We start from the raw sequence: 14,968 nt of genomic DNA on the forward strand, positions 1-14,968 counted from the left end.
ATAAGTATTTAAAATAAATACTTAACTAAAAAGAGGAATACTCATTAAAAGAAATTTGGAAAAAAGAGAAAAGTAGAAACTTACAGCACAAACAACAAATGATGTGTTCCCTTTATGAGTTCCATTGGTTTGACTTACTGCTCTTATTTCTGCACGTTGATTAGAATGTTTGACATGACGTGTCTGACATGTGTCAGTAGGATAATTAGCGTGCAGTTAAAGCAGAAAATGTGAAGAATTGCCTCAACAGTCACATTGCCTTTACATCATCTCAAAAATGCTGTTTTTTATGATATGGTCCCAGACTATATATCTCATTACTTTCCAACATTAACTCTGTTGCCAGTTCTCTGTATTCATCACACTATTTTTAACTATCAGTTAAATACCATTTCCACAGCTTAGTACTGAAGTCCCTTTATGAGCTTTTAATTAATGGATGATTCTCGTAGCCATGTGTCTTCATTGGTACTAGCCTGATAGTTGTGCCAGAAGGTCTTCACCTTGTGCCATGTGATTTTTGCTTTTGTGCCTTTCTTATGTTGTTTCTCTAGTCTGGAAGTGGTCCTTTTCATCTTCTGTTCAAATTAAAGTGTAGCTTAAGTTTAATTACCTATATGAAATAGTCCTCTCTTCTTCCTTCCTTCCCTTCAAACAGCTTTATTGAGTTGTAATTTATATATCATAAAGTTCACTTGTTCTAAGTGTATAATGAGTGATTTTTAGTAAATTTATAGTGTTGTGTGAACATCATCACAGCTCAGTATTGGAACATTTCTGCCATCCCCAAAACATCCCTCATGCTCGTTTAGTCTTGCTCTTATACCCCCAACCACTAAGATGATTTCTGCCTCTATAGATTCACCTTTTGTGGACATTTCGTGTAAATAAAATCATACCATATGCATCTGACTTCTTTCACTTAGCAAAATGTTTTTGAGATTTACCCATGTTGTAGCATATATCAATATTTTTTTTCCTTTTTATTGTAGGGTAGTATTCCATTGCATGGATATTTGAACTTTTGTTGTCCATTCGCTACTTGATGGACATTGGGGTTGTTCCTGCTTTTTGGCTACAATGAATAGTGCTGTTGTAAACAATGACATACAAATCTTTGTGTGGACATATGTTTTCCTTTCTTTTGAGTAGATACTTAGGAATGGAATTGCTGGGTCATAAGTAAGTTTATGCTTAACTTTTGTTTTTTAATTAAAAAAATGATTTTATTTTTGGAGAGAGAGAGAGAGAGTACACATGCAAGTAGGGGAGAGGGGCAGAGGGAGAGAGAGAGAATCTCAAGCAGACTTCATGCTCAGTGTGGAGCCTAATGCGGGGCTCAATCCCATGACTGTGAGATCATGACCTGAGCCGAAATCAGGAGTCAGATCCTCAACTGACTGAGCTACCAGGCATCATAGTTTATGCTTAACTTTTCTTTTCTTTTTTTTTTTTAATGTTCATTTATTTTTGAGAGAGAGAGTGTGAGCAGGAGAAAAGCAGAGAGAGAGGGGGACAGAGGATCCGGAGCCGGCTCTGCATGGATACCAGTGGGCCGGATGGGGGCTCAGACTCACGAACTGTGAGATCATCACCTGAGCCAAAGTCGGATGCTCAACCTACTGAGCCAACCATGAGCCCCAGTTTATGCTTACCCTTTTTTTTTGAAGCTTATTTATTTTTAGAGAGAGGAGGGTGCGTACACATGTGCCAGTGGAGGAGAGGCAGAGAGAGAGAGAGAGAGAGAGAATCTCAAGCAGGTTCTGTGTTGTCAGCACAGAGCCCGACATAGGGCTTGAAACCACAAACTGTTGAGATCATGACCTGAGCCGAAGTCAGGAGTCACGTGCTTAACCAACTGAGCCACCCAGGCGCCCCATGCTTAACTTTTAAAGAAATTGTTAAACTGTGTTCCAAAGTGCCCGTACCATTTTGCATTCTCACCAGCAGTGTGTGAAGGCTCCAGTTTTTCCACATCTTCACCTCATAAGTTTTATCTTGATCTTCTTATGGTAGTTTCTTTTTGTGTCATGCGGTCTCTCTCTCCAAATATTTCCTTAGCTGACTCTCTAGGCACAGCTTATAGATTTTTGTGTTCTTAGAATTTGGAGTTATTTTCATCAAGAATTTTTTGGTTAAATATTGAGGTATTCACCCTCTCTTTTTACTTTTTTCTAAAATATGATGCTAGCCTTAGGGACCAAAGGAGAGATCAAATCTTTCCCCTTTTCCTTTAGATTCTTTTTATATGCTTTTTGATAGACTTTGTGGCATTTTCTTTTTTACTCGAGTTCAGTTAGGCAGTCAAAAAGTAGTATTTCATATTAAATTCCAATAATGTGTAATACCAAAAACATCAGTCTAATGATAGTAAACTCCAAAGACTGTTTTCAAGTTTGGACTTACAGTTTTGAGTTACTCATTACTAGTAATATATATGGTTTGGTCAGTATTTGGAAGCAATAAACACACAAAAACTTAAACCCAAACAGCCTGACTTAGTCCCAGTTTGGCCACTGTGACAAGTTATTTCACCTCTCTGACCTTCATATCTTTTACCTAAGAAACAAGATAATAGTAATAATAGCATAATAGCAGTATCTTCACATTGCTATGAGAGCCACATAAGGAGTTTGCCGGGAAGCCCTTCTGACATGCATCAAAATTGCTAAATGGTGCTGTTACACAGTATTCGACACTCAGAGAGCCTCTAGTAGATAGCTTTCCAACTCTCTATTAACTTTTGTCTGGTAGGTTTTTTTAGCTGTTTTATTTCATTCTCCTGGGTATCTTCTTGAAGATTTCATGTTCTTCTTGGTATGGCTTTTCCCTGTTAATCTGGGGCTGGTGATGATGAGATTGGTGTTGTTTTACTTGGTCGTTACCGTCGACACGAAACTGGAGCACTGTTAAAGGTTATGTAAAAAGCATAACATGCGGATATTTGTAAAGCATTCAGCTGAAATAACAAAAATGTGGTCTATTACATTTTTTTCTGTCTTAGATAATAAACACGTTAGCCAGTGCCTTTACTTGGGAGTTCTGGGAGGGTGTGTTTATTGGTGCATAGCTAAAATGTGGAAGGTGGTTTGTCTCCTATTTGGTTGTTCTATTATTTTGAGATTATCTTTCTAGTGGTTGCCATTAGCCACATATGGATTCCTTACATCCCCTCCAGGTTAAACATTTTCAAGATAATAAAAATAATTGGAACTGAATAAACCAGATTAGTTTTTAATATTCTGGAAGCAGCATCATCTTCTTAAGCTTCATTATTGAAATAAATATTTCAAGTAATGAAGCTTAGGATATCTATATTACTTGAATCCGTAGGAAAAACCTTTTCCCAATTTATCTTAATTCTGGGAAAATCTGGAGGCACTCAGGTGGCTCAGTTAAGTGTCTGTCTTCGGCTCAGGTCATGATCTCGTGGGTCGTGAGTTTGAGCCTCGCGTCAGGCTCTGTGCTGACAGCTTGGAGCCTGCTTCGGATTCTGTGTCTCCCTCTCTCTCTGCCCCTCTCCTGCTTACACACACACACACACTCTCTCTCTCTCTCTCTTTCCCTCTCTTAATAAATAAGCACTAAAAAAAAAAAAAATGATTCTCTCTTCCCCTCTGTCCCTCCCTAGCTCACACACACATATGCCCTCTCCAAAAAAACAAAACAAAACATAACAAAGCAAAAAACAAAGAAAAACATCTGAAAATTCTAGGAAAATCTGTGCTTTTAAAAAAATAATGTCTAATTTTTTTATTTGTATAATTATATAATCTTGATGTTAATAACAATTAAGGTTGAAATATGGTAGTCATGAGAATTTTTTTTTTTAGCGTCAAGAATCTCACTACAGCTGTCAAGAATAACTATTGAAAGTGTTCTTAGATTTTGAAGTTGTTTCCATTAAAGCTATTTTTAGTTAAATATTGGGGTATTTACCTTTTCATCACTCTTTTCTCCAGTGGCCTGCTGGCCTTTGAGGCCAAAGTAGAAATGGAATCTTTTGTTTTTAAAAAATTTTTTTCTTGTGTTTTTCTGTTAGACTTTTAGTATATTTGTTACCTAAACCCAACTGCTCGATCCACTAAGAAGCTCAGAGCTGACTTTGCTACCCACTTCTAGTGATTTTGATATATTAACTTTGTTCCAAGAATTAATTCACTATTCTATTCATACTTCCCTTAACTTACATACTTATTTTATCATACCATACTATTTGTATTTTTTTATGCCACATAAACAGGATAGCATACAGTTTTTCTATAGCAAGACATATGCATTCTTAGCCATCATCTTAGCCATGCATTCTATGCCATCATCATGCAATAAAGCCACAGAGCTCATGAGAGAAGTGGGATATGGAAATAAAACTCAAGCACTTTGTCAGTGACACGTTAAAAGAAAAGAAATCTAATAAAAGGGTAGTAGAGTTTTACACATGTTAAATGGTTGAGAAATACTTAAATAGTATAATAAACAAGCATTTTATCTTGAAGACCTGAATCTTGTTTGTGGATATGGACTTCAGAAGGGTTGTGAGCAATAATGAAGTAGGGAAGGAAGGTGATCTGAAATAAGATGGAAAAGTATCAAAGCAGAGAAGGATGCATGAGGCTGATAACACATGAGGTGAGCTGACCTAGCTACTAGATGTTTGAAGAGTGCAGTTCGTGTGGTTTGCTTCATTAGGCCTGGTTGCCGTTTTCATATTCACCTGGCAGTTTTTTCTACCTGAAAGCATGTAAAAACAAAAGTGACATTCTCATTATACTCAAATTATCCCCTAATACATAAACCGAATTGGAGCAAATATCCTTTTTTCACTGTCAGCATTATAGCAGAAATAAGTGTATAAATAAGAATGTATCTTGGAGAAAGGGATTGGCTTTTTGTCAAAAACTAGCTGTTTTTCTTCACATGATTCATATTATGTTACTGAGAAGTCCAAATGATCACAGAATATTTTCTTACAGGAAACTACATTCTTAATTATGTGGCATCACAACCCAAGCTGGTGCCCTTTGTTATCCAAGCTCTAATTCAAGTCATTGCTAAAATCACCAAATTGGGATGGTTTGAGGTTCAGAAAGACCAGTTTGTCTTCAGAGAAATTATTGCTGATGTGAAGAAGTTCCTTCAGGTAAGAAGGCCTAATTATATTATTAGAACATTGCAAGTTGCTCTTTTGGTTTAGAAAACTTCTTTTCTTAAAGCTGTATGGTTTGTTCTGTGGCTACCAGTACCATATTAATTATGATTTATTGCTTATCCTCTGGGCCCTTTATTTTTTTATTGGCAGTAAATGAGGATCATGCCATTATAAAATTTCCAAACCAGAAGAATGCAAATTATATTAGAAACCATCAGAAAATTAGAAAATACACAAAAGTTAGAAAATTTCAAAAAGACATGTTCTGTCATTTCTAACATGCTAGTCTGTGTGCTACATATACATGAAACAATCTTTTTTATGTATTACATGATGTAATGCTCATTACATCTCTGTGAAGTGGGTTTCATTTGCAGTGAGAAAACTGAAGCTTAGGAAAGTTAAGTAAATTGCATACGGTTGCACAGTGACCTAGTAAAGCATAGAACTAGCGCTTTAACAAGTTTTCTGACTTAAGAGATATATTTAACGTTTACATCATACCACATTGGCTATATTAGTTTCTCAAGAATATTTTTAGCTTAAATGATTCAAGTTATAGGCACATTTAACTTACGCGAATTCAGATACTTGGACTGCAAAAAATAAAAATAAAAATAAGCCAGAGGACACTAATCTAAATTGTGCTGGTGATTCCACTTGCCTTTCCACAGAGTATCACATGTCCTGAGGTGTGATAGGGGAAATATAAATCTGCTCTTTCCAGTCTCCGCATACCTCTTAGGATGACCGTCCTGCCTTGCTCAGGATGATTCAGATATTTAAAGATACGTATTTTTTCATCCAAACGGTATCCCTAATTGCGAGAAATGTACTTTAGCTGCTGCTCTGCTGCAGAAGCAGTGATCTGTTACAGTTCTTGAGGAAAAACTGGCGGTTTGGATTGAGAGATGGTTCAGTATTGGTTTATTGGCAATTAGGGGCAATTTGGGCTTTCTGAGATTTTACTTCTTACGCAGTATATCCCTGCATAAGCTGTAACTCTACCATATAGTGCAATTCTAGAAACCTCAGAATATGAAACACTAGACTCTGCTGCTTCTCTTTTATTCGTATTGTTTAAAAACCCTGGTTAGCAAATATTTGATCATCTAAACCTTCAGAGAAATAAATGTACTTTTAGCCCTGCGGAGAGCAGCCCTGGGGAAGAGAGATAGTTTATTCAGGGACAAATGAGTTTCTCAGTGTTGAGTTGTGCTCGTAATTTTGGCTAACAAAATACAGCTCTCTCTTGTCATTTACTAAGATCACACACAGCTATCAAGAATCATTGACATAGAGAAGAAAAGACTTCTGAGTTATTGTTTTTTTTTTATATGTATAAAAATTAATATAAATAGAATAGAATAGAATAGAATAGAATGAAGTCATTCTTGTTGGCTAACATTTCTCGAACCCTCTTTCCAGTGGCTGGTAACTTGAACTTAAGTTGAGCTTTAGTGTGCTTTTGTCAATTTTGGAAAACCAGAAGAAGCAAAATGTTTTGTCTTCCAAGTTTATTAAAGTATCACAAAAAAAAAAAAGCACTTGCTTTCTGGGTAGGACTTAACCTAACCTTGAGTCATGAGAAAGGCAATTGACTTCAATGTTTAAGTACTCAAATATAGTACCACATGGTTCCTTTGGGTATTAACAGCTTCTGTGAATTTTGTACTAAAAATTATTTTAAATTTGCTAAATCTTTAATGGCCTCAAGTTTTGTACATCTTCTTTCTGTTATTGCAGCCTTTTTGCTGCCACATTGCAAACATTTATGGCCTTCCTTTCTATATACATACCCAGGAGAGCCTACTGTCCTCTGTGGCAGTCTGTTCACACTGCTGATTCACAAGATACGGAGCAGAATGTAAATCAACATGATACCTCCTTCACTGAGAAAGACTTGCTATGAAAAATATGCCAACTAAATTAAGCAGTGTACTTATTAGGTACTTAGCTGTTTTATATTCTTGTGCAAACTCTTTTATCTGGTCATGAACCAGTACCTAGCCATTCTCGGATTAGAATGAAATTTGCCGACGACCAGCTGGTGGTCAGGGAACAACACTTTGAGGAGCGTTGACCTGGTGTACACAGAAGATGGACGATTCGCTAACAGGAAATCTGTGATTCAGTTCAAACGGTGCAGATTGTTGTGAAGGACCGTAAAGAATTAAAATGCAACAATTATGGGATGTTTCTTTTGTTTTTTTATCCTGAGATAATAAATAGAAGGAATGGCCAACTATAAAACTAAGACTTGAAAAATTTGTCATCTGTGGTAATGCTTTTTTATGATTACCCCATAATTAGATGTTACATTTTTTACGTTTATGCTTCTCGTGTGATTTTACAATAAGGTGATTTGTTTGTAATGGTGCATGTAGAATCTGAATTTTGATTTGAAGGAAGTTTTTGAGCTTAAAACGGAAGCTGATTAAATTAAAACCTTTATAGAGGCTATGAAACCGTATTCCATATTGATAGTCATGTATTTACCCCAGTGCATTGGACACTTTAGATGCCTTCATTATAGATATCATAATAAATGCATACACATGCACTGTTAAATAATATGAAAAGGGCCTAAGTGATCTTATCTGATATTAGATTGAGGGATTTAAATTAATTCCTAAGCTATTTATTAATTATATATTGAGTGCAGCTATCTCAGTAGCCTTTAAGCAAATTTATAGAACTAAAAAACATTTTTGGTTCATGCTCATTCACAGTCTTATGGAAAGTATTAAGCTAAAGTCTTGTATTTTAAGGTTTAGTTTAATATAAGTCCTAGGTGCTGAAAACATTTTGTAGAGTATTGTACAGTTCTAAGGTGGGTGAACATTCTTCCTTAATCAACTCTGTATACCTAAATTTATCCTTGAAAAAATGAACCTGAAATTATTTTTGTGAACCTCATAGCAATTTTTCTACATATTTTAATAGGTATATTATTAAGAAAATGTGATATTTCAGTGTTTAATTATTTGTTTACAGTTACTCAGGGTACACTTGGTTATTTTTCTCCATAGGGTACTGTGGAGCACTGCATAATAGGAGTAATTATCCTTTCAGAGCTGACTCAGGAAATGAACCTGGTAAGCCTTCCATCTAATAGTGACATGAAATTTGCTAAGTAATGCTGGTGCTTTCATATAAAATGTTTGTGTGGCATAAAACTCTGAATAATGGTCTTTCTTTCATTTATTTTATTGGTGGGATAATTGGGTATTGGAACATTTTTATTGTTATTGAAAGTAACAGCCATAGTGTAAAATACTGCAAAGAAAAGGGAATTAGACACGGTCCTTGCTCCATGGCAGTTGGTGAATTGTCCTTGTAGCCTCTGTATATAATAATATACTAACCATAAGAAATAAATTGTATAAAGAGAAACAGGCCCTTATTTGCTTACAAATAAAAGATAGTTTGGTGAATTGATTCTTGACAATGAGTACACAGCAGGACTCCTCAAAGAATAGGCCTCTTGGCACTTTGCCACTTGCTAGCATGGATTTTCACCCTGTACCAAGGAGAGTTTGCAGAAGCTATGCCTCCCCCCAACAGTGCCTTTATGAGCTCAGCAGCTGAGTACATCGTCACCTGTTTCTGTTCACTTTTGTACTTAGTTCTAAACAGAACAAAAGCAGAAGTTGGGTTCTTTGTGGGGTAATGTCAAAATAAGGGGGAATGAAGGTAGTATTTATATTTTAAAACTGTTGTCATGTTGAACAGTCTGTGTTTGTGTATATGCATGTGTGTGTGAGTGTGTGTATGTGTATAAATAGGAAAAGCTTACATATCCAGGACCACTTGCCAACTCTCTTTGGAGTGTTCATATAGTTCCTGTGCATAAAAAAAAAGATCACCCAAAATAACTATTTTCAACTTCAGTCCAGAATTAGAAAGTGTTTCTAGTTTTACTGGATGGATATCTTAAATTTAAAGTGCTCTCTTTGTTTATCACAGAACTTACTCCTTGACTCCTCTGCCCTAGTGTATGTAAAGATTTCTGGCCTTAACGGATGTATGCCAGTAGCTATGTATGTATCTCCAGGGCAGATAACAATAGTACCTGGAACGAGTTATTGTGTTAACAGGGATGTTATGACAAGGACTTTGGCTAATCCTATTAGGCTCTATAAATATGTCTAAAGAACTGGAGCTTTCTTTTTTAAAAACACATTTAAAAATAATTTTAGTATGAATATTTTATCTCAGAAGAATGTAGAGAATAGTACAACAACCCCATGTATGCATCATGTAGCTTACACAACCATCAGCTTTTTGCTAATCTTAAAACCAGAATTTTTTTTTTCATTTCCTACTTCATAGCATGATAGGGCTACAGACTGCTCTCGTAGTAAGGGTTTACGGGTGTTTAGATGATTACTGAGACAAGTCTGGGTGATAAAGAATTCTAATAAAAGTGTGATTCAAAGAGCAACCAAGTTTTTTTTTTTTTTTTAATTATCTCAAACTTACGGAAGAATTGTGAGTATAATACATAGAAATTTTTTCTCAGCCATTTGATACTAAGTTTCCAACGTGATCCCTGAATACTTGAGTGTATTTCCTAAATACAAGGACATTCTCCTATGTAATTATAATAAGACCATGAAAATCAGAAAGCTAACACTGGCATATTACTATCATCCTCGTATTCTATTTGAGTTTCACCATTTGTCCAAGAAAGGAACCAGTTTGGGATCGTGCGCCTTGTTTGACATGTTCCTCATCAGTCTGGAAAAATTCCTCACTTTTTCCCTCACTTTCATGACCTTGACACTTGTGAAAATTACAGACCTGTTGTTTTGTGAAATGTCCCTCAGTTTGGGATTGCCTGATGTTTCTTTATTATTAGGTTCAGATTATGCACATTGGTCAGGAATATCACAGAAATGATAGTGTGTGATCTTCTCATTGCCTCCAGTCAGGAAGTACATGATTTGATTTGTTACATTACTAATGATGTTTACTTTGGTTACTTGATTAAGATGGTTTCTACTAGGCTTTTCCAATTGTAGGTTTATTTTTGTTCTTTGTAAATAATAAGTATTTTAAGACTCTGAAAATACCCATTCCTCACCAGACTTTTAATTTATTCACTTATTTATATCAGTATGGATTCTTGGTTTCCTATTTTATGTAATGGGTTATAACTTGTTACTAACATTATAGTTTGATGCTCAAATTTTGCCAGATTTGGCCAGGAGGAGCCCTTTCAAGCTAGCTTCTATGTCTAATGACATTTACTCACCATTTTTGAATATTTTCTTACTTTCTGGCACAAGATGTTCCAAGCTTATCTTGTATAGAACCAAGTGCCTTTTGAAAAAAGCTTCAAGGTCTGAAGTGTGATTTGGGCTTTGTATTGTGGAAAATATATGGCTTTTGTGGACACATTTTACTTAGCCTAATTTTATGGCATTTATCATTTCAGCGAGCATTTGGTAGGTACAGTACTTCTGAATTAGGCAGCAGGGAGATCTGCAATGCATGAATTAAGTCAATGTTATCATTGTTAAATGTGAGCCAGGTAAATTCATAGTGTTAATAACAAGATGGAATTTTTAAAGAAAAGCATCTAAACTTGAGGTTTCCTAAAAGAGGATTATATACTGTCTTGTGTTTTTAGAAGCCAGTCTACTGTTCCTACTGTTCCTGGAGGTTATTCAACAAGAAGTAAAATATCCTTTGCCTACATTGTAGAGGCATAGATGGTAGAAAATAGATGTACAATCCCTCTTCTCAAAAAAATGGATATCTACAAGATTAACCCAAATAAAATAAGCTGATAGGCCTTGAAGATAATTGAAATAAGACTGGATTTGTGTTTTAGCTCTGTTGCTTACTACTTTGGACAAATTTCTGAACATCTTTGAACTTACATATATATATCACTATCTGGAAAGTGAGAATGACACCTTCCGTGGATCTTGTTAAGATTAGATAAACTTCTAGCTCTACGGCCTGGTAAATACAAGTGCTCTATAAACCCAAGGTCGTTCTGTTCCTGTTACAGATACAGTGGTAATGAGAGGTTGGTCTAAGACAATGTGCCTATAAACTTTAATTTTCATGTGTAAACAGAGGATAATACATATTTCACAGGTTACTTTGAGAATTAAGTGAAATAATATGTGAAGAGGACTTCACAAATTGCAGTACTGTATGCTACTATTAATTTGTATTAGCGAAAGGGTTTTTTATATTGAGGGAAATATTTTAGGAGAGACAAACTGATTGAAATTTGATTGAAAAGAGGGGAATAATGCTGGAAATGCTAATTTGAATCTTGCATATTGATTACAGATTCCAGTAGCTATTTTCTGGAATCATTTTGTACTTCTGTTATGTTTCATGTTTCTGTAAGTAAATGTGGCATTTAAGTATAGCCTAAATTGTATGATGGAGCTTAACAAGTATCAGATAATCAGTTTTGAGATCACTGCTTTTTTTTAAATCTATAAGCATTAGTAAAAGAAAATGGTTTATTTTCTTCTATCACATAGCAAAAGGAATGCTATAGTGACTGTAGCCCATGGTGTTAATGATCACGTGGGTATCAGACTTCAACTTTGTTTGCTGTTTGCTCTTGATAAATGGAAGATTTAATGGCATTAAATAGTATAGTGTTGACCATATATTTATTTTTTTATTAACATTTTTTTAAATGTTTATTTATTTTTTAAGGAGAGACAGAGTATGAGTGGGGCAGGGGCAGAGAGAGAGGGAGATACAGAATCGGAAGCAGGCTCCAGGCTCTGAGTTGTCAGCACAGAGCCCGATGCGGGGTCTAACTCACAAACCATGAGATCATGACCAGAGTGGAAGTCAGATGCTTAACTGAGCCACCCAGGCACCCCTGCCTTGGTTTCTTTATAAAACACCAAGGATATATGAACCAATGACATTTCTAGTGTATAAGAGGAATACTATTTTTGTATGAAGAATTTTTCTATGGTAACTGAATCACAGAAAGTTAGAATTTGAAGATTATTTTAGAGATTTGTCATTTTACATATGGAATCTGAGGAATAGGGAAGTTGTTACTCGCCTCTTGTGAAATGGTACATGGTTCAGGAGTTGATAGTCATAGTATCTGTTACTTAAAAAAATTTTTATGTTTTATTTTTGAGAGAGAGACAAGACCAAGCGTGAGTGGGGAAGGGGCAGAGAGAGAGGGAGACACAGAATCCGAAGCAGACTCCAAGCTCTGAGCTGTCAGCACAGACCCAGACAAGGGGCTCGAACCCATGAACTACGAGATCATGACCTGAGCTGAAGTTGGACGTTCAACTGACTGAGCCACCCAGATGCCCCACTACCTATTTTTTAATAATCTGTGTTCATATTGCCTCTGAAAGTATGGTCAGTTCTGGTTTTTAATTTGGGGATTGGTAGGGTTTGTAGAAAGAGCACGGAATTGAAACAGTCCAGAAACTTGGGTTCTAACTGTGGGTCTGCCATGAACTTTTTGAGTAACGTTAGGCAAGGCACTTATCTCAGTAGGTTCTTAAAAGCTCTTTTAAGTCTGTATGCTTCTTTAATCATTATTTCCATTCCTTTTCTTGTAAAGTTTTGCTTTGCTGTTTGGTAAGTCTGATTAAACCATCTTGATCTTTTTAGGTTGATTATTCTAGACCTTCAGCAAAACACAGAAAAATAGCTACCTCATTTCGTGACACTTCTCTCAAAGACATTTTAGTGCTAGCATGCTCTCTTTTAAAAGAGGTAAGTTATTCAGTAATTCAGTATCCTACTTAGGGTATTTAGGAGATTTAAGTTCCAAAAGAATTTCAAATGAATCCCCCTTCCCCAACCCCCATTCTGTCTTTGGAAGAGTTGCTGTGAACAATCTTAATTTCAGTACAGTAGATTTCTACAGATCTGTAAGAGGTTTCCAAAAAATTCACTTTTATTTAATAGGGATATAATAAAACAAAATCCAAAGGGAATTTAGTAACCCATCTTTAGGTAGTAGTTTCATTGCCTTCCTACTAATATTTATTGTAGAAGCTAATTGAGACTTAGTTTATTTTAGTTGCTTGTATTTTAATGGGATGCAGATGAACAATGAAATGAGAGTAAGTTTTCCTAATTCATCAACTATTGATATTTATTCATAGGTGAGCCAAGACAGTTAGCTTTAATAATTTCTTTGGGAAATAATACTTTTCCCATTTGCTACTTGGTGCCCTGTTCGAGCATTAGGGATAGTACAATTCATAATTACATTGTGTTTGCTTATAATATAGGGATTCCACCATGCTATTCAAGCTTTTTAATTGGTGTTGTATAGCATTTCCCAAAGTATGTTCCAGTTAGCAGGAGTTGCTAATTATTTCAGTTCTGTGGTATAGTAACATGATAACTTCTAGAGTTAGCCGGACGGAAAGACCCTTTATTATTTTTTCAATTAAATTTTTAAAAATGTTTATTTATTTTTGAGAGAGAAAGCATGAGTGGGGGAGGGGCAGAGAACAAGGGGGACAGAGGAGCTGAAGGGACTGTGTACTGACAGCTCAAGCTAATGTGGGGCTCGAACTCACAAACCATGAGATCATGACCTGAGCTGAAGTCTCAACCCCCTGAGCCATCCAGGCTCCCCGACCTTCTATTATTTTAAAATTTTTCTTTTTGTATGGAAAATTTTAACATATACAAAAGAAAGTGGAAGAGTATTATGAACTCCCTTGGACCAATGAACCAATTAAGCAGTAACAACTCATGACTAGTCTTGTTTCATCTCTGTACTTTTCTAACAACTTTCCTTTTTTGTGTGTTATTCTTTAAGCAGAATCCTAACCTTCATATCATTTCCTCCACAAATATTTCACAGTGTGTCTTTAGTAGATATATCTATTCTGGTTGTGTCAGAATGGATATTTGGGGTTGGGGGTTCAGGAAGTGGGGTATGATCAGGATTATTCTCCAGAAGTTTGTTGAGTGTCTTTCATTCAGACAGCTTGACAACCTTTGTTAGCTGAATGTGGATCATTTATATGTGAAGTTCCCCCCACTTGAAGAATAGTATATTTTCAGCTGTTCTAAGCAACCTTTGAGCTAATAAATCCCATAGATTTATACATTTGTGCTGTGTAAAGTATTTGTCCTTGAGTTACTTTTTATAACTTTAGAAGATGACCTACAGTTTGCAGTTAAGTGTAAAAAGTCTTATTCTCATTTGAGAAAATAAAACCTGAAAATAGTCTATTGTAGATTTTTGTTGATAGTGATTTTACAACTTTTTCTAATGTATACAACAACATAACTTTGCAAACTTTTTTTCCTAATTCTAATTTGGCATTGAAGAGTTATTTACATTAGTGAACTGAGAATTTGTTTATTGACATGTTTCCTAATGTTTTACTTGACTTTCAACTTTTTTCAGGTGTTGGCCAAACCTTTAAATCTTCAGGATCAAGGTCAACAAAATCTAGTAATGCAGGTCTTGAAACTGGTCCTCAACTGCCTTAACTTTGACTTCATTGGCAGTTCAGCAGACGAATCTGCCGATGATCTTTGCACAGTGCAGATTCCAACAACCTGGAGAACAAGTAAGAAGAAAGTTTAGTGTGAGACATGGCAGAGTAAAAGGCACAGAATTAAGAAGTAGAGTTGCCACATGTGCAGTTATCTCTAGTTTTTGTTAGACAATCAAAAAATTCAGAAAGATTTGTAACACAAGATAGCTGCTGATACCCAGCAGTGAAATCTGTTTTCTCTAATTCATATTAAAGGAATTTCCATATTTTGATATTGGAAAATAGGAAAGATAGTTCTAGAGTTAGGGGGAAACAGATTTGGGAAGGA

The 14,968-nt window shown here is 35.6% G+C and overlaps 1 protein-coding gene across 3 annotated transcripts in view; it reads left to right on the forward strand.

Moving 5' to 3' along the window:
* The window catches only part of RANBP17 (RAN binding protein 17), a 331,490-nt gene that overhangs the window by 16,315 nt on the left and 300,207 nt on the right, over positions 1-14,968 (forward strand). For all 3 annotated transcript variants that reach the window (XM_060635017.3, XM_060635018.3, XM_060635019.3), the window contains exons 4-7: positions 4,974-5,140; positions 8,182-8,247; positions 12,782-12,886; positions 14,547-14,712. In XM_060635017.3, the coding sequence (XP_060491000.3) occupies positions 4,974-5,140; positions 8,182-8,247; positions 12,782-12,886; positions 14,547-14,712 (504 nt within the window). The remainder of the gene's footprint in view (positions 1-4,973; positions 5,141-8,181; positions 8,248-12,781; positions 12,887-14,546; positions 14,713-14,968) is intronic.

Source organism: Panthera onca, chromosome A1 (genome assembly GCF_046562875.1).
Source record: "Panthera onca isolate mPanOnc1 chromosome A1, mPanOnc1 haplotype 2, whole genome shotgun sequence".
In the NCBI taxonomy this organism is placed as follows: Eukaryota; Metazoa; Chordata; class Mammalia; order Carnivora; family Felidae; genus Panthera; species Panthera onca.